Source organism: Bradysia coprophila, unplaced genomic scaffold (genome assembly GCF_014529535.1).
Source record: "Bradysia coprophila strain Holo2 unplaced genomic scaffold, BU_Bcop_v1 contig_137, whole genome shotgun sequence".
Taxonomy (NCBI): Eukaryota; Metazoa; Arthropoda; class Insecta; order Diptera; family Sciaridae; genus Bradysia; species Bradysia coprophila.
Genome location: NW_023503408.1, coordinates 748,541 through 773,247, shown reverse-complemented (window position 1 = coordinate 773,247; position 24,707 = coordinate 748,541). Strand labels below are relative to the sequence as shown.

Below are 24,707 nucleotides of genomic sequence, written 5' to 3'. Positions count from 1 at the left end.
ACTCCAAGTCTCCAAGTAACACAACACCTCTACTTTATTCGGTCTCTATTCTCTATACATCTGTTGTGGAGAAGTTACTTACAATTTACAAGCTTGACGTCAATTTTGATATCGCAATCTCTCTAATTGGAGAGGTTCGTGTGTTGCTCTCAGTATAGCGAGTAGAAATTATTTCGAAATGAAAACAAATTGTAAGTAATTGCGTGTACTTGGATGATTGTTTGATTGTTCATATCATCATTGTGTTAATGAACACGCATTCAATCTACTACAATACACAGGTTGATGTATTCAAATGTGACAAGACTATAAATAACTGGTGATTGGACTGACAATATACAGTTAGTCTGTCGATTAATACGGGAAAGAGATCACTGTAATAAAAATGAGTTTCACTGGGAAAGTAGTTCTGATTACCGGAGCGAGCAGTGGAATTGGTGCAGATGCTGCTTGTCACTTTGCCAAATTAGGAGCTAAAGTAGCAGTGGTTGGTCGAAATCAAAAACGTTTACAAGAAGTGGCCGATCGAATTGAGGCATCTGGTTCGATAAAGCCATTGCAAATTGTGGCTGATGTTACGAAAGATGCAAAACACATTATCGACGAAACAATCGAACAATTCCATAGATTGGATGTGTTAGTGAACAACGCTGGAGTATTTATATCCGATACATTGCCCGAATTTAATGCGGACGAATACGATCGAGTTATGAACACAAATTTGAGGAGTTTGATCGTTTTATCTCATTTAGCCGTTCCATTTTTGGAAAAAACTAATGGAAATATCGTGAATGTGTCGAGTGAGGCGGCTATTAATGCATACGATGTCTTCCTGTCGTATAGCATATCAAAAGCGGGAGTCAATCATTTCACAAAATGTGCTGCGATTGGATTAGCATCCAAAGGGATTCGAGTGAATGCTGTGAATCCAGGAGATATTCAAACTCCAATTTTTGAATCAGTTGGTGTTGATAGCACGGCAGGATTTTTTGATCAACTTAAAGATGCATATTTAGTCGGCAGAGTTGGGTCAGTTACGGATACATCAGCTGCTATTGAATACTTGGCATCGCAAAGATTCGTCAATGGCATTTGCTTACCGGTCGATGGTGGGCTAACGTGTTCGGGACCGAATCGGGAATTAATGGCAAAATGTTATTTTCCATCAAATTGAATTTCGAGGTGTGGGTTGGTTGGTTGGTTGGTTTTATTAAAGATCATATTCCACTCTAAGGTAAATTAAAAATTATTTTGGAACTAGCTTCGTCGTAATAAAAATGACGTTTTGATACATGAGACGGGCGATCGAGGCTTGCCGATATCCTATTTTTCATGTGACCGAAAACGAGACAACAACTATTGCACTGTAAAATTATTTCCGATTTAACCTATTAGACTCTTTTTTTTAAATTGAAACAGAGGGCGCGAGCACTTACCAATCTGATTAAAAAAAAGACCCATCAGAACAGTCGGAGCGTTTGCTGCGACTGAGCCCAGAGCCCCGTACGAACCCGTATATCTGTTGCGTACGTGACTACGTCACCCTAGTGTGTATGTCGCCCTATACGTTGACTATAAGCTTATTGCGCCCGTATCATCGGTTTCCCACGCGCATAGAACGTCTTGTCTGTGGCCGATGCAATTCTTTCGGGCCAGCGTATTCTCAGTATCAGAGGCATCGATTGACGAAGACTCAGATTTTTTTTCGATTGACGATGTCATTTTCCAAGTTTCGCAAACGTACAGCAGCACTGAGAGGCAATTTGATTTGAAAAACTTCAGTTGTAAGTTCCTTTAGTTGTGACGAGTTCCAAATGTTGTTGAGAGAAATGATAGTCCAGACGCTTCTTCTTCCTCTTCTTCTTTTTCAGCCTGTCTCTATCCACTGCTGGATGTAGGCCTCTCCAACTTCTTTCCAATTCGTACGATCCATTGCCATTTGCTGCCAGTTTGTACCTGCAATATTCTTAATTCCGTTTGTCCATCTCTCTGTATAGCTCGTCTATAGCCTATAGCTCGTCTTTTATATGGTCGCCAGTTCATGATCTTTTTGGTCCAACGTTCGTCTGTCCTTCTTGCAATATGTCCCGCCCAGCTCCATTTCAGAGATGCTATTCTTTCCATGACATCAACGACCCTGGTTTGTTGTCGAATCCATTGATTCGTCATTCTGTCTCTGAGTGTTATTCCAAGCATACTCCGTTCCATGGCTCTTTGTGTCACTCTCAATTTATCTTCGGATGCTTTCGTTAAAGTTAACGTTTCCGCTCCATAAGTGAGCACTGGAAGGACACAAGTGCCGAAAACTTTACGTTTCAGACTATTGTTCATTTTGCTTTTGAAAATTAATATGAGTTTTCCGAACGCTGCAGTCTGGTTGTCCAGACCTAACTTCAGTTTATGTCCTAGATATACGTAGCTGTCGACTCGTTCAATGACAGTGTCACCAATTTTGATTCCTCTATCGCCCCCGATGTTGGTCATGACTTTTGTTTTCGATAAGTTCATCTTGAGGCCAACTTTGCTTGCCTCTTCACTTAACTGTTGTAGCATAAGCTGAGCCTGACCTAGATTCGCTGCTATCGGTACAATGTCATCAGCGAAGCGGAGATTGCTCAGGTACTCTCCATTTATCTTTATTCCCATTTTACTCCAGTTTAACTTCCTAAAAATACTCTGCAGAATCGCCGTGAATAATTTCGGTGAAATGGTGTCACCCTGCCTTACACCTCGGCCGATTCTGAATTTCTCCGTGCTCTTATGAAGTTTTTTACATGAAGTAGCATTTTTGTACACATATCGAATTGTGTTGGAGTACCTTGAGTCTACTCTACATTCGTCTAATGCGTCCAATATCGACCATGTTTCCACTGAATCGAAAGCTTTTTCGAAGTCTATGAATAGCAAGACTATGTCGATGTTGTATTCACGACACTTCTCAATAAGCGTTCTCATCACCTGCAAATGGTCGTTTGTGCTGAAACCAGATCTGAAAGCAGCTTGTTCAACAGGTTGGTAGAAGTCGAACTTGTTAGTGTTCCTCTTCGTAATGATTTTCATAAACAACTTGTAGAGTGTTGACAATAGGCTTATGGGCCGGTAATTTTCCAGCTTTGTTATGTCTCCTTTTTTATGCAGCAATGTAATTACCGCATTTTCCCAGGCTTCTGGTACTTCTTCCCATTGGAGACATTGATTAAATAAAGCCGTGATTGCCTTTAATAAGGAGTCTCCACCTAGTTTAATGGCTTCCACTAGGACACCATCTTCTCCGGGAGACTTTTTGTTTTTCATCTCGGCTACTTGACTTCATCAACAGTTATGTCGGGCATATCCTCCGATCCCACGTTTCTTATTCTTGGTCTATCTTCGGTTTCTTCCGTTGGACTCTGTCTTGCTGAAGAAAACAAATTCTCATAAAATTCTGTTGCAATATTTAATATCGCATTTCGATCCGTTTGGATCGTTCCTGTTTTGTCTCGTAATTTGAAGATTTCTTTTTTGGCGTTTGTCATTTTTCTCCGTAGGACTTTCATATTGCAGTTAGCTTCAATTCTGTTTTGAGCCAATTGGACATTATATTTTCTTTCATCTGATCTCCTTGCTTTGTTGATACTTTTAGACAAGTTCCGGTATTCCACCGAATCTCGTCCTCCGTTTTTTACCAACTCTGCTCCAGACGCTTGTGTCACGAAAAGTGGCTCTGTGGGATTCAAGGTTTTAAGATTTTTTGTGAATGGATTCTGATAGAGTATTGAAAGTTGTAGAATTAAATTTTTTTCTTGAGGTCGATGAACCGTTTTAGTGTAAAACTAAGAATCTCTATAACTGGAGATAGACGTGACTTTGTTCGGATTCCTTTTTTTTTTGTTAGAAAGGTACATTAATTACCTAAGTTTTATGGAAGATTTTTTTTTTTTTGAAAAAACAAAATGACGGAAATATTATCATTTTTCGTAGACACTACACAAAAAAACCGTTAACTTTGACGCCATTTTTGGTCGGTGTCTTACGAACGGATTTTGTGTAAGTAGGCACAGGTTCGACGGTACAGGCGGGACATTTGCAAGAAGGACAGACGAACGTTGGACCAAAAAGATCCGAAAGAACTGGCGACCATATAAAAGACGAGCTATAGGTAGACCACCAGAGAGATGGACAAACGGAATTAAGATAATTGCTTGTACAAACTGGCAGCAAATGGCAATGGATCGTACGAAATGGAAAGAAGTTGGAGAGGCCTACATTCAGCAGTGGATAGAAACAGGCTGAAAAAGAAGAAGAAGGCACAGGTCTCAACTATGACCAAAAAAAGTTCCGAAAGTGATTAAAAAAAATTGCCCGAGACATTGAGCGAAAAGTCCTCTTTCCTTCCGATTTTCGAGACGTTTAAATTTGAAATGAGCCGGAAAACGACAGAAAATGGTAGTACCAACGTTAATACATCCGAAACAATGCATAAAATAGTCTGCTGTCTTGTGAAGGAACCAGTGTAACAACTGAAGATGGATAGTTTTACACTGTCCTAGGGCCGCCACCAAGTTCTGAGGCCGAAGCAGCTCTCAGCTATGGCAAGCCTTATTTAAGCTAAGAATTTTGACAAAAATAATATAACGTAAAATCGAAAACAAAATTTCACTTAAAATAAAAACCGAAAACACCAACAGATTAGCAACAACAAATTTCAAATGTCAAAAAATTCAGTAGTGTTGTCCGAAATGTAAACTCATTCCACACCGCATGTGGAACTTGTAGTAAGTAAAAAATAAAACAACTCTGCTAGTTATTAGCTGCGATCCGCTGTATTTGAATTTATTAAAAAAAAATTGTTCGAAAATATTACATATTTGCTACATGTTCATATTTCCCACAACTCCATACAAAAACACTAATTACAATTGTCAATCTGGTCAATCCGGTGTTTCTACCGATAATCAACGCGTAATCACATCGGTTTGTAATGACAAACGCGTACTCATTAGCAATCATTTTACAGCACCATTTACGCGGAAGCGATGTAGGCACATTAACTGAGAGACTCAAGCGGAAAACGATCATATCAAAACAGTTAAGTATTATTACAAATCGTTACTAACGCTTTGATTATCTGTGGAATCACCGGATTGACCAGGTTGACAATTCTTAAAAATTGTAGGATTTGCTTGATCGTACCAAACAGTTGACATGGGTGACAGAACTGCAAGAGTGTTTTTGGTAGTAGCAGTTTTTGCTAGTTTTTGCTACGTGTCGCTGTGTTCCAAAGTTAGTATTGTCAATCTTCTACAGTTCTTTATCGAGTCTCTGTGAATTACGGAAGTGGTCGCTAAGTGAATACGCACTAACAGCGTCCTTAAGTTCACTCAGGCTTGACAGTTTGGATAGTTTCGTCATGTTCGGTGGCGGCAACCAGCAGTTTATACACACTGAGTGACTCACCTACACTTAGTTAGGATATCAGTCACGCGCTCAACTTTTCTTATTTTCTTCGAAGCGTGATACGGAACTCGCGGTAGGTCGGTGTTCCAGACCGAACTTGAAATGTCGCAATTAGTAAAAGGATTGTTTCTGCAGCTTAAAAATTGCTGAAGAGATTAAGCACCATCAGTTCTTTGAATTTAATAACCCTGTTGGTCACGGGGTTCGTACATTATTTACGTAACATTATAAAGATTTGATACCTTTCCAGAGACTCATCATAGTCATACCGAATACAGAGAGGTGCAAGGTTCTTGACCACACATTCGTGCAGAGTTACACTTGCAGATCGAAAAATGTAAACCGTACCGTGAACCTCAGCTCAAAAGAAATAATTTTTCGAGAAGGCGTGTCTCTGTCAAACTATCACGTAAGAGGAAACCGGATATGAAATCCGATCACTGCCTGTGTTTTAGAAATTTATTTCGAGAAAATCAAGAAAATTTTAGAAAAGGATCTTTTGGGGATATCAACGATGGAAATGTAAATGGCACGGCCAATGATAGGTATTGTCAATACCAATCCAGGATTTTAAAATCGGGTGAGTGGACCGTGAGTTAAGGCTACTCGGCCCTATGTGTATTTTGCATATATAACTCGAGTAAATTTCATCCGTTTTTCCTAATTTTTGTTTCATTTCGAATGTAATTGAAGCCCGAATAGATTGTGGTGAAAAACGTTTCAATTTGGGTTCTTGGACTGCCGCTCCTCGGCCCTAATGCTCAAAACAAACGAGGCGTTGAAAACGTGTTTTGGTCCTATTTTTCATGACGAAATTTTCGAAACTGTCAAATGAAGTTAGAACTTTTTCTATTCAAAATCGCGACTGCTGCATCTGTCAATGAAAACTAGGACTAAAACACGTTTTCAATGCCTCGTTTGTTTTGAGCATAAGTGTATTTTGCATATCAATCGAGTAAATGTCATCCGTTCTTCCGAATTTTTGTTTTATTTGGATGGTAATTGAACACCGAATAGAATGTTGTTGAAAAAATTGTTGAATTATAAAACTTAGTGGCCATGACATTCTTTAAATTGATTTTTTACTATGACGCCATGATGGCTCGTTTTTGGTCAAATGGAGAAAAATGTAGAACTAGACCTGCATATTTCTCCATTTGGCCAAAAATGAGCCATCATGGCTTCATGGTGAAAAATCGTAAAGAATGTCTTGGCCAGAAATATGTCACTAAGTTTTATGATTCTTGGATCCTTTGACTAAAGCCGCTTCTAGGGCCCTATGTGTATTTTGCAATAACTCGAGTAAATTTGATCCGTTTTTCCTAATTTTTGTTTCATTTGAAAGGTAACCGAACACTGAATAGAATGTTGTTAACACAATTTTAAATTTTAGGCTTTTTAACTAGGCCCTAGGCCTCTCAATAAATTAAAATTTTAGGTCAATTTGAAATGTATGTTACATTTGAAAGGAACGTTGTACGGGGCCTCGTAATTGCGCTATGCTACAGAACTCCTAGGTCGGCCAACACTTGAGGTATTGATAGAGAGTAATACCTTGAGAGAGGTATTTGCGGCCAAGAAAGTACTTTCTCAGCCGCTCTCTCTCGCCTCCGGCTCTGTCTGGAAACTTCTCACACACTAAAAAAGACTTTTAGTCCTAGGTACGACATGTACTATTCATATATATTTTTTCGCGATCAAGTGTGCATGCTTTGTTGTTGAAATGGCGGTAGAGTGATTTCTTTGTTAATGTCGTTGTGGTTTCGTCTCATTTCACTTTTAAAGCTCAAAAATCGTCGTTTGTGACTCGTGATGAAATTATTATTTCCTTGGAATTTCCTTTATACTGTCATTTTTTTAAAAATTTGGAAAATTGAAGAAAATTTGAGAAAATCAAGAAATTTTCTAAAAGATAAGGCAGTTAATCCGATCGTTCGGTTGTTTCACGTTACATTTCTATTTAGTCGCACGTTGTTTTCTACCGCAAATTTACTACAATTTACCGACAATTCATGATAGACGTCCACTTCGATTCGTGTGCTTTACGCGATGGCAAAAAATCAACAGTTACACAGTATTTAAACATCGCGAGGCGACTCAAGTATGGCAATTTCTGGCACCCGTGCCCGTTATCGGTATATACATACATGTGTGCTCGTGGGGTAGACGTTGACTTTCGTGTTTTTTTAACCGGTCATTCAATTGTTTCCATATTTCTTGCAGGGTAAACTGTATGAACGTAACGTCCCTATGGATACAGTCAACATTACGATGGAGATTTTTCCATCCGGCGAATATAGAGTCGATACGAAAACTTACACAATTGTGAACGGTCAAAGCAAATACATGCTGTTAACACAAAGCTATGGAGAAGTAAAGTATACAACGGCAGAACAGTGGAAGAAGTAGATGTATAAGTAGATTATGCACTTCTGTCCAAAATGTTTATTTTGAGGATTTGTAGGTTATGTACATACCGAGCCGAAGGCGTGGTACATAATCCAAATCGTCAAAATAACATCCTGGGCATTGGTGCATACACTATTTTACTACCGAGAACACATATATCGAGATAAACAAAGCCTTAGAGGGATAAGTGCGAGATTATCGTTAGGATTAGGCAGATAAAAAAACATATAATGCAAAAAAGATTTGATGTTTGGTTTGGAGTTGAATAAAGTCGGATCGAAAAGGGGTTTTCGTTCTTTGGCACTCAAAAACAATATTAGTGTTTGCAATAGCGATACCGCGCTATTTTATTAGCGCGGCAGTCTTGGTACGGACGTACTAGTCTCTTGATAGTAGCTGTTGTAGTATAGGTCGCCGAGGTGTTTCAATTGATCGCATAGATGCTGTCGTTGACCGCACAATTGTGAGGTTCAAGTCATGCTAAAAATTTCGTCGTAGATGTTCTGACCTTAGGCACTCAATAGAACGGCACTGTTGAAGTGAGATATAGCAAATGTGGCGTCGATAGACAGTTGAAAATACCAGCAAAACAAAATAAAGAAGTGCGACTTACGGTTTCCAAAAAATATTTTTTTTTTGATATTGGTAGAGGTAATGTCCCTCTACTAGTACAACTAATTATCACCACTGTGACTCCAGGCCTGTAGAGCCTTTCAAAGATCGTCTATTTTCAACTTCAACGAGTGGCCACCAGTCTATCTTGCAACCACGCGACCATGACTAATAGACATACATATCCTATCGATTGAAATCAGTTCTATCGCACCCACAGATAACTCTAGGGAGCCTTGGTCTGGGTGCTCCCAACTGCAGTTGAAAATCAAAAATTTTGTGTGAGACGCTGTTCAGGGTCAGGGTTAAAATAAGAGCAATTGACCCTAAAATTTGTAGCCTACATTAAGGCGGGAAAATGTTCGTTTTTTGATGATTTCCCTGAACCAAAATCTTTTTTTGAAACAGTAAAACCATTAAAACTTGCAAAAATGTGTTAATTTTCAAGTAAAATATGTTTTGTGTGTCAAAACTAAAGTAACCTGTGCAGATCTGCAAAGTTTTCACCACAAACAAATTTTTCCTTCAAAAGTAATACATTTTCGCGTGTTATAATGGTTTTACTTTGTTCAGAGAAATCATCAAAAAACGAACATTTTTCGCCCAAAAATGTAGGCTACGCAAAATGTCCATTGCTCTTAAACTTCATTCAACCACACCATGACACACTTGTTATTCGCAACATTATGCAGTCTAACAAATTTTTGTTTCGGCATGACGGACATTTTAGACTTGTGGGACCACTGCTACACATCTCTTGTGTTCAGGCCCGTAGCTAGGGGCAAATTCCAGGGTGGGCATTGCCCAAACGGTATTTCAAAATATTAGTGCAGATAGTAAATTAGTGTTTTATTCCTCGACAACAAGGTATGCTAGGTATGTAAACACAAATTGTGTTGAAAACAATGATATTAGGATGCACCGGTACTTTTCTGAGAAGCATACATTTGGGCGGGGCGTTTTGTAAATACTGGATTTTAGTTTACTTTCGATGATATCTTTCCAACAGAATCCTTTTTTTGTCTCTTTATTTCATTCATTAATTAACAAAAACAATGTAATACATCATAGCTCCAGCATGCTCAAGCAATTCAAAGAAGTTTTTTTTATGTACAACCGCAATTCCGACCACGAATGTGTTAGATTTGGTTTTAGCAGTTTGACCAGCAGTTTTCTCAGAGCTGGTCAAACGACTACAACCAAAACTAATTTTTATTTTCGTGGTCGGAATTGCGGTCGTCTAGAGCAGAGAACATACGAACTTATGAGGCGAGTGATGCTTCACTTATAGTCCACCATGGTTAACGCCTTCCAGACTGCACACAGATCGATGGAAGAACTTACAAACTTATTAGGTCAGTCAGTCTATAGCAGAGAAAAAGATTCTGATGAAAAGTTATCATTAAAAAGGAAATACGAAACACACAAATGTAGGCTACAATTTTAGCTAAGTAGATTGTGAACATCTGTAAACGTTTCTTTTATGACATACAAGAATTCGAAGGGCGAATCACTTCTTGAAATGTTTTGAAAAGGTTCATGGGATTTGTTTCATGTATTCCAAGAGTCTAATGACCTCGAGTAGTTAATTTTAGAAAATTGCGAGCGAAGCGAGGGAATTTTTTTTAAAGCCAATCGTTGATAAGACTACAATATCTAAAACGAACTGGTCTGCATACGTTATTTTGCACCAGCTGGTCCCATTTGGAATTGTATGTGACCAGCTGGTGCAAAATGACGTATGCACACCAGTTCGTTTTAGCGATTGTAGATGACTAGTTAATAATTATGTAAACCTATTTGGTTCTACATAGAGGTGAGCGCCGGCGCCAGTCGCGCCGATCGCCGCCGAAAATTTCAGTAAAAAGTCAGCCGCCGCCGATCGAAATTTTAAATTGTTCAGCCGATTGCGCCGCCGACGGTAAAAATAAAACACTGCGCCGCCGCTGCGCCGCCGGTTTATTTTTTCCTCATTTTTCGGCGCAAAGTAGAGGTAATTGGGAATGAATTTGTTTCACTAAGTACGAGAAAAAATAAATTTTTATCAAAAAACACAATAGAATTGAGTGAGGAAAACGAACATATTGCATGTGTCCAAAATGAGAACGCATGGTAGACAACTAATACTTGACTAATGATTCGAAAAATCTGTATAACTTATACAGTATAAGTGATGGTATCTTGTGAAAAATGGACTCGCGTGTAAAGTCAACTCCTTCGCTGCGCTCGTATACGTTGATGTTGATAAAAAGAGAAAATAATATTTTGGTAATTCTTTTTCACCAATTAATAACTGTCAGATTTTTCAACTTTCTTCTTGATTGACCATGGAAAAGTTTGAAACTAGTGAAGATTTCGAAAAATCTGGCAAAATAAGTTTGAGTTTCGGCTGGTATGTAGCTGATTGGAAAATCGAGACTTTTTCGGATACTTTATGTACATTTTGGATTTTGAGAACTTGAAACTAGTGGAACATTGGTGGTCTTTTTACATAAAGTTGAATAGAAAGTAAATTACTTATTCTTCCGTTTGTATGTCCAATTTTTCTGGTAACAGCTATTTGAAATTTGAGTAACAACAAGATGAATTAAAAAATGGTTTCTGAGGTATTAGTTTCACTGAGAATGTCTTGAACCGCTTTTCGTCTAAACAAGAAATTGAATATTTAGGAATGGTCTTCAAATGAAATATTATAAATCTAGAGTGAAGCGACAAAACTTTTCCGAAAAGTAATAACAATTCGCCATATATCGCCGATTTTTGCGCCGAAATGCGCCGCCGCCGCCGGTTAAAAATTGTATGACGCCGAAGCGAGCCGCCAAAAAAAAACTTTTGTCGATTCATGCCGCCGCCGATACTCTGAAAAATATTTACAGCCGCCGCCGAACAAAAGTTGACCGGCGCACACCTCTAGTTCTACACAATTCACGGAGGTAATTAGACATGCGCATTTCGAACTTTCTGACGCACAACGACATTCTCAGTAAAAAACTTATTCTATGGCATGCCTCAAAAATGTGTAGATTTTTTTTATAAAATTAATTTTGCCATAACAACAACACTGTACCTCTTTTTGTCATCCGCTCAAAAGTTGATTGAGACAGTTTATAATCGCGATGAAAAAATTTCTTAGAAGCGTTAAGCCAAAATCAAAAGCGTATGGTTCCGCTATTTCGTAATTTCTAATGAGCGGCTGTCCGTTTTGATGTTTAAGCGAACTTGTAAAAAATCGGTTCATTTTATGGGTATACCGTAGAACAATTTTATCTTTAGAACAACGTTTTCCATCAATCAAAAATAGCTTGTCTTGATGTCTTAGCACAATTTAATTTATGCTTACATAAGGTAACATTCAAAACAATTCTAAATGTTCGATATATATTCTGAATTATGAGCGCCGCAGGCAATTTTTTCAAATATAAAACTTCGAAAATATTGAATATTTCAACTACTCTTCAATACATCTGAATTTATGAACTAAATTCAGCCCGGGCACAGAAAATCCCAGGGTGGGCATTGAACATTCCAGGGTGGGCAATGCCCACCTTTGCCCGTTAGCAGCTACGGGCCTGCTTGTGTTAAGCGATCTATTTCCAATTTTTTAGAAACTAAACAGAAAATACACAAAATTCTTTACATGCACACGCACACGTTATTGCTCGAGAACAATGAAGCCATTGGAATTGAGGTAAGCACTAAAAGTAGAGTCAGGCTGATCAAATATATCAATTCGAATGAACAGAAAAATGTCTTTCTATTGTGCATATGATCGTAATCACCAAACAGATAAACTTGTCTATAAAGGTCGAACCAATTCTTTTGTACGCATCAGTTGTTACTAAGTCGAGCGCTGGAATATCAATAATTCACGTAATAATTAAATTCGAGTGTGTTGAAATTCTGCACAACTATAGCCACAAAATCAATAATAATGTTGTCCATAATTAGGTAAGATGATCACTACATTGTACGTGGCTTTCAAAACGTTCTTCCTCGGTGTAAATTCTCAGATCATCGACATCATCAAACATGATACAGATCAAAGTATTTTCATGCTTCTTATGCTTTTCTCTGGCTTCGCCTTCTATGATTTTTTACTGACAACCAACGAATGACTCATTCGTTGTTTCGATATCACTATCAAAGCATGAAGTTTTTGACTGTTATGTCAGCGATTTCCAATGGAGATCAACAATTTATCATTTTTCTGGCTACAAAGAAAGTATTTTGTCAAGACAAGTCATTCCATACGGGATTCGTCTCAAAACTCATTCTAAACAAGCGGCCACAGAACATATGGCTTTTCAGTGTTCTCATTTTAAAAATTTTCGGTATTTTTCCTTTTTTTGGTACAGTTTTGACCACTACAACTGAGTTAATAAACAAAATGTGTTTTACGTCAGTAAAAGTTGGAAAATATGGCTATTGCATGACACAGGGTGATCCCTGTTTGTTTAGCTTTTGTGGCGGCTCAGCCCCAGACCGCCACGAGTCTGCAAGGATAGTGATTATGATTCGCTATACTTGTTTTGTGTGCAAATTGATCACCTAAAAAAATCTTGTCCAGCTCAGCTGTAGTCTTTGTACGAATGTACTGTACAAATTCGCGACAAGTACATTATGTTAACGTAGCAGTAATATTTACAGCACAGCAGTATTAATGTACAGTTGAGCGAACGTTGATTGTCTGATCCAAAATTAGAATTTTTACAGAAAATATAGTTAAAATTCATCTTCATCGTTATATTATTTAGAACGTTAAATTAAATCAACTAAATTGAAAAAAAAAATGCGCCTACCGCGGCTAGAACTCACGACCTCCAACACTCTAATCCACCAACTTACCCATGTGACAACTCAGAACTTGTATTTGGCAGACATTATGTCAAACAGATCGTTTAATATCATACGTCTTTATAGTACCGTTTTGCTGAACATTAATATTCAGTTGAGCAGTATTGTGAAATTGAACATCAAAAGCTCTCATATTCTTATACTGTTGCGCTGTAATGTAATTTCCAAATGTTATAGAATCGAATAAAAAGGAAGTTTTTCAAGAAGAAATAAACAATTAATAAAACGTTACAAATTCTTTATTTAATTCCATGCTACCAATTTCAAATTATTTACGCCTTTAAAAATATACGAAAATTTACAATTAAACTTTGCAGGCTCAATAAAATATACATCTTCAACAACAACTTTATAAGTGTAAAGGAAAAATTAAATGTGAAAAGAAACTTCTTTTCAAAATCAATTTTGGTTCGATACATTTGCGCTCGAAGAAAAATAAATTTCTTCAACCGCTGCATCATCCACGGATTACTGCCCGAAACAGGCCTTCATCGTAAAATAAAACACAACATTCTCTAAAACAAATGAAAATTGAATTTAACTATTTCACTCCACTCTTTATCAGAATGTATTTCCATCACATAAACAAAAAACAAGCTGATTTCGTCGTTTACGACTCATCAGTGCACCTTTGTCATGACCATGTGCATATCAGCTCGTACACTTTTAGACTAAATCAAATCAAGTGTACGAAACACATCACACGCTGACCGTACTGATAGAACAATGGGTTACTGTAAATACAATTCGCTCGATGATTCGAGAACCCAATTGTGAGTTTTTGGTTATTTTCATACGTGTGATGTGTTTCGTACACTTGACTTGATTTAGTCTAAAAGTGTACGAGTTGATATGCACATGGTCATGACAAAGGTGCACTGATGAGTCGTAAACGACGAAATCAGCTTGTTTTTTGTTTATGTGATGGAAATACGTTCTGATAAAGAGTGGAGTGAAATAGTTAAATTCAATTTTCATTTGTTTTAGAGAATGTTGTGTTTTATTTTACGATGAACTTTATAAGCATTATAGTGCTTGAGAAAGCCGATTGTATTGAGTTGGTGATATCCAAAAAAGAATTTATTGTCATTTACAATTATTTTATCGATCAGAACGAAAACGGGACTTTCGTCGGCTTCTTTTTCTATGTGGCAAACGTAGCCAATTTTAACTTTAATAAAACTTGTTTCAATGGATTTGGTGGTGAACACAAATTCATTCAGTGGAAAGTCGCACTTAAATTTTTGAAGTAATTCTGTCGAAACTACCTTCATCTTTCTGCCAGTCATCGTCGATATACCCATCGATTGAAATTTTAAAAAAATGCTGGCGTATCTCATTCGAATTCTGAAGAAACATGATTCTAGAAGGTTTTTTCTACAGTTACTGTTTTTAATTATATTTTTGAAGATGCGATGAAATGACTCGAATCGCATCGAGGAGATGCCACTAATTGGTCCTATTTTTTTCATAATGTTTGAATAGTGAATCATAAAATGAAGTTTTGGTGTCAATTCCTTTTTAAAAACTTTTTTGAACAATGTGTGGTGTTCAGCCACAAGATCTCCTAACAAATAATGAGTGTTTTTGTGAACTTTTTTCTGCAACACAATGTTTATGATTTCTCGCATTGTCAAATATACGTCCCATTCTGAAGATTCTTCCGGAATCAAATCTCCGACCATGAAACCGAAACTAGTGAAAAGTACCAACATTTCCGAAGCTTTCGGTGTTCAATTCTTTCCTCGGTAACCAATGCAATGTTTGTATTTTTGTTTATTGGACCGAAATTGTGCTGTTTTAAACGATTATTAAAATGAGCCAATGTAAAGTATTTGTGATTATATATGAAAGCCTGCAACAGTTCGCACAAAACGACGTGACACGCACCTTCAAATAAGTAGTGCATTATGTCGACACACAGATTATTTGTAACATGGAAATGATTCGAATTGTTCCAGACGGAGTTTTCGTGAATACCAGTAAGTGAATAATTGTTTGTACGCAGGTCTTCTTCATAATTTTTTTTGTCCTCAATTTGGATGCTTCTTCCAAAACAGCAGTTCCCATTTGACTCTTGTTCAATCTACAGATTCGGCAATAAAAGTTGGCCACAAAACATTGTACGAAGCCGATCATTGTATTCAACCCAAAATTGTCACCAAGAAGTAAAATTGGAATGAGCTTTACCGTTGAATACTTTTGATGGTTAACTTTTATCCCGATTTGCAATGTGTTCAGTTGTTCAATTAAGGGGGTAAAAACCCTACTGTTTCCATAGGAGCTGCGGTCTGTAGCAAAGAATAGCATGGCAAGAAATTCATATTCCAGTTTCTATTGAACTTGAGGCGGTAAGCATGGCATATAAGCGTAAACTCCTGATAATTTATATGCTCCACGGTGCGACCCTAGTGCATTAAGAGGTTCAAAATCGTCGTTGTAGTTATACACTGGTAGAGCCAACTCGTCGGCTTGCAAATTCAATTTTGATTTTATGTCTTTCCAATACTCTGATTGAACTATGTTGGATATCCAATCACTGTCATAGCTTAGTAAATAAGTCATTTAAATCAAAAACTTTTAAAACATGTAGCACAATCTTTCTAAGAGGGTTCGGGCGTTTTGAATCTAAAGTAATCGTTTTGTATGCAACATCTAATTTCAACTCTTTGATCTTTTCGACCACTTTGTACTCACTTAATATAAATTTAGGATCTACAATCGATTTGATCGAACTATAAGACTCGGTATCACCAATATTTTTTGATCTCTGATCTCTGAGCAACGCATTTAAAACTTGGCCATACGAAGAGTGCATGTTTCGCCCAATTTGAAAAGTTTTGTTTCTAGGTAGTGTATCATCTGCCAACAGGTGTACCATTCTAACGAACGTATCTTCCTCGAAGTATTTAAGGTACGATGTTAAATCTTTCGAAGATGTATCCTCTGATTGCCTAATAAAAAATTACACAGTTACACAGTGGCCTACATATCAAGGAAAACTAAATGTTCTTACTTGGTATGACTATCTGAGGGTGTAAAGAGGTCATAAAAATTTTCACTGACGTCATCGTCATCGCTGTCTTCTTCTTCATTTTTTAATGGAATGAAAGAAAATGTTGACTGAAACGAACGAAACTCTTCACATGGATCGGGTAGTTGTATACATGGATCATGTGGTCTTAGACTCGGATTAGGTTGTTGGCATAGCTCGAGTGATTGTGCATGTTCTCTATGAGCCCTAAGGTGACGTCGAAAGGAATCTGCGTTGCTGAATTGCCTATCGTAAATGTCGTCGAAAGTACAAGTAAATCTCGGAACCCCATCTTCACTTTTGTGGGCATCCCTACAGTGTCTCAAAAAGTCTGCTTGGCTCGAAAAAAACTTCTTGCAAATTTTACACAGCATCCTGTATGATTCGCACGTTGATTTTCAATAGATTTACGATGCACAAATTTAAAGATTCTGAAAAATGACATTAAGATTTTGTAATTTTGTTAAATAAATAGAAAGTTTGATGAAAGTGATCTATCGAAAATCAAAGTTCAATCGTATGAAGAAGTAATTAAAAAGACGAAGTTTTTAGTGCTTTAAAAGTTTATTTATTATTGGTTACAGCAAACAACAACAACTTTTAATCGTGAATCGGTTGTACTTCTAAAATTCATCTATAAATTATTTCAAACAAAATAGAATTTCTTCTATTTAAAATCACGAATCAAAAATTCATGTCGTTTGTCGTTGTATGTCCGCTAAGAATTCTAAATTTGGTGCCTGAGTGCTTTTCGTGTTGTTAATGTTTATACACACGTATATGGCTTTGAAAGTACGCTTCAACAATAAGAAATGTCAACCAACACTACTGTACTGCAACATTAGAAAGATCGTTGGCTCATGATCCAGAGGTCCCCGGTTCAATTCCCAAAGAAGTCAATTTTAAATTTGAGATATTTGTTACCAATAGCTGCTAAAATACATAATAACAACTATAAGCTGCTAATATGGTGTCTACCTTATTCTTGGACTGAGGCTGCTACTAGGGCCCTATGTGTATCTTGCATATAGATACCTCGAGTAAATTTCATCCGTTTTTCCTAATTTTTGTTTCATTTGAAAGGTAATCAAAGGCCGAATAGAATGTAGTTGAAATTTTTTTTAAATTTGGGTCCTTGGACTAAGGCCGCTACTAGGGCCCTATGTGTATTTTACATATAACTCGAGTAAATTTTATTCGTTTTTCGTAATTTTTGTTTCATTTGGAAGGTAATCAAAGGCCGAATAGAATGTTGTTGATAAAAAAATTAAATTTGGGTCCTCGGACTAAGGCCGCTACTAGGGCCCTATGTGTATTTATACTCAATAAATTAAAATTTTAGGGCGATTTGAAATGTTTGTTTCATTTGAAAGGAACGTCGTACGGGGCTTCGTAATTGCGCTATGCGCAATTTGTAAGATGTACACATTTCATAATAATAATTTTACTTTAACTACATTAACCGGCGCAATAGGCTTACGCTCGAAGTAGGGTGACAGACGCACTAGGGTCACGTACGCAATAGATATACGGGTTTGTACGGGGCTCAGTCGCAGCAAACGCTCCGACTGTTCTGATGGCTCCGTTTTGATTAACAAAGTTATAGAGACAACGAAAAAAGCAAAAAAACATCGATATTTTGCTCTTTATATAGATATTTCAAATCATGCAAAAAATTTCACTTATTCATCCAACATATCGGCCCTGCTGGCATGGGTCATTGCATGTGTGGTGTCGATGGACAGCTGAGATTTCAGAATTAACCATTTTTTTTACAAAAAAAATTTAATAAGTGCGTCTCAGGTGCCTCTGAAACCTGCAAATTGAGGAAATGATTGAAACAATTGAGTAGAGGAAATGTTGCTCTACTGCTAGAACTATTTATTAGCTTTCCTTCATCCCTCAAGTATCAAGAAATAAATGAATAAATAAATAAATGGGGCTTGACCGATTCACCATATTGTGATTGCGATCGCGACGTCGTCCAAACTATAAATCACATCGTGAAAGACTGTGTCACTCGAAAATTCGACAGCGGAATATCTCAACTCCACAAACTCACTCCTTAAACGATTCAGTGGCTACAACTGTTGGACATCGACCTGTGATAATTTACTCAATGTGACTCACCCTTTATTTCGTTCTATTCTTGTTACTATGTTTTGTTTTTTTCTCAATTTTGTTGACAAAAAGAATTTTTATTCTTGTTACAGTTAATGGAAAGAGTGTTCATGTATCATTACCATACGAAATAATAAAAAAACGTCGTGAATGGCTTACTAATTAAGAAAAAAAATCAGTTTTTCTGTTGCAGTATTGCTTCTAAGCGGTTTATCCGAACAATCATCATACCCTCGCCAATGTTCAAGTTTTGCAATAGAGTTGGCTTATGGAGGCCATGGTATTTTTATCGAATAACGCATATTTAGTAGTGACCCAGTTCAATATTAGAAAGTTGTAAAAGTTAAATTTCGAATTTTAATTAAATTAAAACTGTAGCGAAAAAAATTCAAATTTTTGCCGCTTTTAAATTCGTTCAGTTTTTTTCCCAGTCGTTGTGTTGTATGTGTGAAAAAAAAATCCTAACCCAAGCTGTCAAAAGTTTTGTGTATATAAAATAAAAACATAAAGAAATGACATGAGTTCCGGAAAAAATAAAAAAAAACGTGTGAAGCCGGATAAAAATAATGATGCAGTGAAAAAATCTGATAGAGGACCCGTTCCTGTTGTTTCGAACATACCAAGCGCTGTATTAGGAAGAGGACGTGGAAGAGGGACACCAATTGAAGTGCCTGACGTATCCAATGTGACAAACTCTGCAGTAGGAACTGGTTACGGAAAAACTGAAGCGCTTGCTAGAGGAAGAGGACGTGGAAGAGGGACACAAATTGAAGTGCCAGACGTCTCCAATGTGACAATCTCTGCAGTAGGAACTGGTCGCGGAAAAGCTGTAGTGCTTGCTAGAGGAAGAGGACGTGCAAACGTTTTGAATACTGCGGATGTCACTACAGACAATAGATACGAACAAGCTACATCGACAAACTTGCCCGTCATCTCATATCGTAATGTCGCCGAATATTTCCAACAGTTGCGAGTTCCAGAACAACGGCAAAGGAAAGATAACTTGTTGTTATGTTTTGAAGAAAAAATAATATTAAAATTATGAGATGTCATGAAATGTCAACAATTCCCAAATTTTCCCTTTCAGTGTTGCGATAAAAATTTGACCGAAAATAACGAAACATAGAATGAGCGTGCAAAATAAGAAATGAATATTTAATGAGAAAATATCGCTGTTATCAGTTTCAGTAATGAGTGTCATTGTTCGTACATTTATAATTTACTTTTCGGAATCTTATAAAATAATTTTATGAATGGAAAACTTAGTTTTAACTACACTAAAAAAATGTTTAAATCGAACTCAACGATCTAGCAGCACTGCAACCAAATCCTTCGATAAAGAGTAGTGTTATGTTGAAAAAAAATATCTGATTCTTGTGTAACAGTTGTGTTTTTAAAATTTAATTAATTTAATAAAAAAAAAAATACGCACATTTAGAGCATTTAAAGTACACAAAGCCTATTTTCATACTCATATCTACAACTTCTTTCGAAACCCCCCAACTCTATTCCTCCTGTCCAACCATTCTATCCTGCAACAGTAACCGATACTCATTCTTAAAATTTGAACAAATTTAAATTGTTTTCCTATTGTAATCCAACAAGATCGGCGCTAAGATTTGGTATTTAGTTGCTACCGACGATGATGGTTTACCATATCATGCATACGATTGCATTCGATTTTTTCATTCCGTTGCTATCGGTACTGGATATGTGAAGACCACCGAGTCTGCGAAGAATTTGACGACAAAAAAGTATTGGGCGAGTTGGACTTAGTGTATCCAATAAATTTGATTCTTAGTGTATTGTTACAGATCGGAAACCACCACTAGCTATATGGTTTTTCCAGGCTTTGACGGAAATTATACGTATAAAACAGCAGGTGAGTGAATTAAACATTTAATTAAAATCAAATTGTTTGACTTATAGACCAGTAGAATGCAGTACTACGTTTCCCCCAAAGAGGAAAAACGAAGTGACTATTTTCCAGAGGATTTTTTTTAATTTTACAAAACGTAACGAAAAGGCTAATGGAACGATTCCAGCGAATTTTTCACTTTACAAAATGTAACACAGATGCTAATGGATCGGTCGTGTGTGCACTTTCCCTTTTACGAAATAACTAAGAATGATTCTTTTGAATTTCGACTGACCGAAATCGGCGCTATTTATTCCGGCACTTTTTTATATATGCCTAGTTGGGCCTTGGTGCCTAGGCCCCAAAATCAGTCTCAGATATTTTTTGTCTTCCATACCTGGCTGGTAGTAAGTGCCCGGTCGAAAAATGGGGTTTTGTAGTCCGGATTTCATTTCCGTAAGGTGGCGATGACACAGGCGTGTATGGGTTCGTTGGAAAGCTGAGGTCGAGTTCTCCTGGGGCAAATATTAACTTCATAAAATTTGATGATAAACGGCCGAAAATATGACTTCCGGAAAATTTCTCAAAATCGATGTAACCTCGGTGATCTTTGATGAATGCTGTGACCTCACTAATGCAATTATTTGATTAAATTATCACTTATTGTGAATGTGGAGGACCTAAGCTTTACAGCGATTTGCATATTTAGTAGTTTGGCGGAGTGAAACACACAGTGCCAAACTACTAAATATGGGTATCGGTGTAAAGCTGAGGTCCTCCACATTCATAATAAGTAATAATTTCATTAGTCAGGTCAAAGCTCTCATCAAAGTTCACCGAGGTCATATTTTCGGCCGTTTATCGTCAAATTTTTGAAGGTAATTTTTGCCCCGGTATTACTCGACGTCAGCTTTCCTACCCACCGGACTACGAAACCGCATTTTTCAACTTTTGGCCACTTACGACCAGCCAGGTATGGAAGATCAAAAATATATGAGAATGGTTTTGGGGCCTAGGCACCAAGGCCTAACTAGGCATACATAAAAAAGTCTCGGAATAAATAGCGCCGATTTCGGTCAGTCGAAATTCAAAAGAATCCCTCTAAACTTGAATGAAAGCCAGGCCTGGTTATTTAGGGCAGCTTTGCTGCCTTCTTGCGTCGGTCTCACTGTAAGCTTCCGATTTACTGATTGGCCTCACTTTCATTTTATACGCCGACCTCGACGCCGACACATCATCACTCATCACCTACTATGGATATTCTTCTATTACCATATTGTTGAATAGATTCGAATCGAATACTCACACCACAAAAAATTATGTATTCGAATTTCGCCCCCCTGGACCCCCGTATTTTCTGGCTAAATGCCTTCATATTTCAACATTTTGTTCTGCTGTTTGCGATACAACTTTCGATGTTGGTATCAAAAAAAAATAGTATGAACGACTCGGGGCAAAAGTAAAAAAATGCAACCTGTGCGATTGAGGCCCTTGCCTTCGGCGCGGGCACCAACTCTCGCACACGGTTGAATTTTTTTACTTTTGCCCCTTGTCATTCAATGTACTATTGCTGGTTCAATAAAGGTTCCGAAAGTTTCTACAGCAAATGGTAAAAAATGCTAATTCTTCATTATTTCTTCATATAAATGTTCCTTCTTTGTACAAGCAAAGTCAGCTGCTGCACCAGCGTTTTTCGATGACATATCTATATAACCGGGAGCAATAGTGTCAACGCAGGTCGCGTCCCATACCAAACTCTTTCCATTCATCCAAGGCGTGATTGTCATTCCATCTGGTCGTTTATTGTCTTTACGGATCAAACCCGGCGGTTCCAAAATAGAATGAAAACATGCTGTTACCAAGCCTTTCAAAATTAAATCGTTTAAGAGGATATGTCGGAAAAACGTGCCCTTCTTCTTAATGCAAGACAACCCGTGAGTGCCAAATGAATCCACAGGGTATCCACATATACAAGTGTATGGTTGGCATATGTGTGCTCCAAGTCGTATACCGGCAATAATTCTCAATGATTCCAAATCCAACAATGTACCCAAATGTGGCGATGGTAAAAATGAAGTGAATTCGCCAATTTTTGTAAAATCTGAGATGTACTTGCACACTAAATAGCGTGCTGTGGAAAAATTTCTAGAATTAGGTTCTTGGACTTAGGCCGCTACTCGGCCCTAAGTATTTTTTGCACATAAATCGAGTAAATCTCATCCGATTTTATTAGCTTTTGTTTCATTTGAGGTCTAATTCAATACCGAATAGAATGGTGGTAAAAAAAAACGTTTCAAATTTGGACCCTTGGACTAAGGCCGCTACTCGGCCGTAAGTGTATTTTGCACATAAATCGAGTATATCTCATCCGATTTTGCTACTTGTTGTTTCATTTGAGAGGTAATTGAATACCGAATGGAATAAAGGCAAAACATTTCGGTTTCTAAAATAATGTCGTAAATTGTTGGTTTTATTTGAAAGGTACTTCGTACGGGCTTTCGTAATTGCGCTACGCGCAATTTTAAAAATGAACACTTTCAGTAAATTTGACCATGCCCAACTCGTTTTTCCTGGATCGGTATCGACAATATCTATCTTTTGCCGTTTCATTTACATTTCCATCGTTTACTTTGCCGTAAATATCCCCAAAAGACCTTAAAACACTTAGGCGGCCCTAACTCAAGAAAGGGCCGACCCGAATATGCACATCTTCGAACTTAGCCTCACTATTTCGACTATCTTTCGGCACTATGTGTATTTTGCATATAACTCGAGTAAATTTGATCCGTTTTTCCTAATTTTTGTTTCATTTGAAACGTAATCGAAGGCCGAATAGAATGTTGTTGAAAAAAAAAAAAAATTTGGGTCCTCGGACTGAGGCCCTATGTGTATTTATACTCAATAAATTAAAATTTTAGGGCTATTTGAAATTTTTGTTACATTCGAAAGTAACGTCGTAAGGGGCTTCGTAATTGCGCTATGTGCAATTTCTAAGATGTACACATTTCATGATAATTTTACTTTAACTACATTTACGGGCGCAATAGGCTTACTGTAGAGGTAGGGCGACAGACGCGCTAGGGTCACGTACGCAATAGATATACGGGTTCGAACGGGTCTCATTCGCAGCAAACGCTCCGACTGTTGTGATGGTTCGTTGTATGTTGAAAATCATTTCTAGGTGTGCCTGACCAGGCGACCAAGATCGTTTTGACAGATTCCCTGACCTATTACGTCGAAATTAGTTGTGTGGATGAAGGCGGTGAGGCCAAATGTAGGTTCAACAATAACTCCGGCTACGAAAACAATTTTAATACAAATTTACATTCAATTTTGCAGTGTATGTGGGAATATTTTCTACATTACCGAAGCTGAGTCCCTTAACATTGGATGCCATTTACAAATTCTTGGAGGGACAACAAATCGAAACATCTAAACTGAGATTCGTTGACCAAAAAATAACCAGCTGTGCTTTATAAAATGTTGATCTTTCTCTTTGGGGATTCTAGGAAATTGATTTTTCTTATAAAATTGAATAAAATGTCAATGAAGATTTTTGTTTTATTTTCGCTGCCCTGCCACATCATACCTTCAACCTTTATTGTTTAATAGACATGTTGCATAATCGGGAAATCACATCGAACCATTTTTAAATGAAATTTTATGTTAAAATAAGCATAATTTACCACTACACCTTATCAAAATATTCTTTAAGTTTTTTTTAAATTAATGAAGAACATTAATTTCAGAGGAAAGTATGACGTCAGTGCGGTCGTTCATATTTAATACATACACCAACACACTCGCAAAGCTGCGCTTACGTCATTAGTTGTTCGTCTATTTACGTACCAACATAAAAAAACGAAAATATTAACAAATCACGGTGGGTTTGAACCAAATTTAAACAAAGTCGCGAGACTACCTCGGATTTTTTTTTCATATTCTTATTGAGGGACTCGAGTACTATAAGAAACCACACTCAGTTCGCAAACCTATCCAGCCGTTTTTGGGAACCACATCCTGGATCCACGATGCCAGCGAACGAAGGGAGGTGACGTTTGGCCAGCCGGTTCATATTGCGATCGATAGAGGAGCGAAAACTGGTTACAACGATACATCGTTTGGGTCATGAATGCACCTGACACGGTGGTCACATCGGTTTAAAATTTTATGTAGTCAATGTTCAAATATCTGTGGGATCAAGTATAGTCATGGATGAGGGACAAGTAGGGGTGGAAATGAAAGAGGGGTGGATCATCTACCAATCACGTTGTGGAAGTCGACCGGCGGGCACCGGCTCCTTAGAGAAGACCATAGAAAGATTGTCACTTTTTCACTATCAGAAATCCGGTACTCGCCCAAATTAACAATTTATTTTTCAAA

General features: G+C 37.4%; 1 protein-coding gene and 1 long non-coding RNA gene across 2 annotated transcripts; both read left to right on the top strand.

Annotated features, from left to right (window-relative positions):
- The first annotated feature begins 366 nt into the window (after positions 1-366).
- Positions 367-1,246, top strand: LOC119073135 (uncharacterized oxidoreductase TM_0325-like). The gene has a single exon (XM_037178432.1). It carries the CDS (start codon positions 386-388, stop codon positions 1,172-1,174), a length of 789 nt encoding a protein of 262 aa, XP_037034327.1. The 5' UTR covers positions 367-385; the 3' UTR covers positions 1,175-1,246.
- An 11,054-nt stretch (positions 1,247-12,300) lies between these two features.
- On the top strand, positions 12,301-23,852 carry LOC119073085. Its single transcript, XR_005086989.1, has 5 exons — positions 12,301-12,405; positions 20,072-20,220; positions 20,281-20,348; positions 23,506-23,598; positions 23,664-23,852. It is a non-coding gene; the product is annotated as an uncharacterized LOC119073085 (long non-coding RNA).
- The last annotated feature ends 855 nt before the right edge of the window (positions 23,853-24,707 follow it).

Coding starts and splice junctions, on each gene's coding strand:
- LOC119073135 (XM_037178432.1), top strand. CDS start 386: ATGAGTTTCACTGGGAAAGTAGTTCTGATTACCGGAGCGAGCAGTGGA.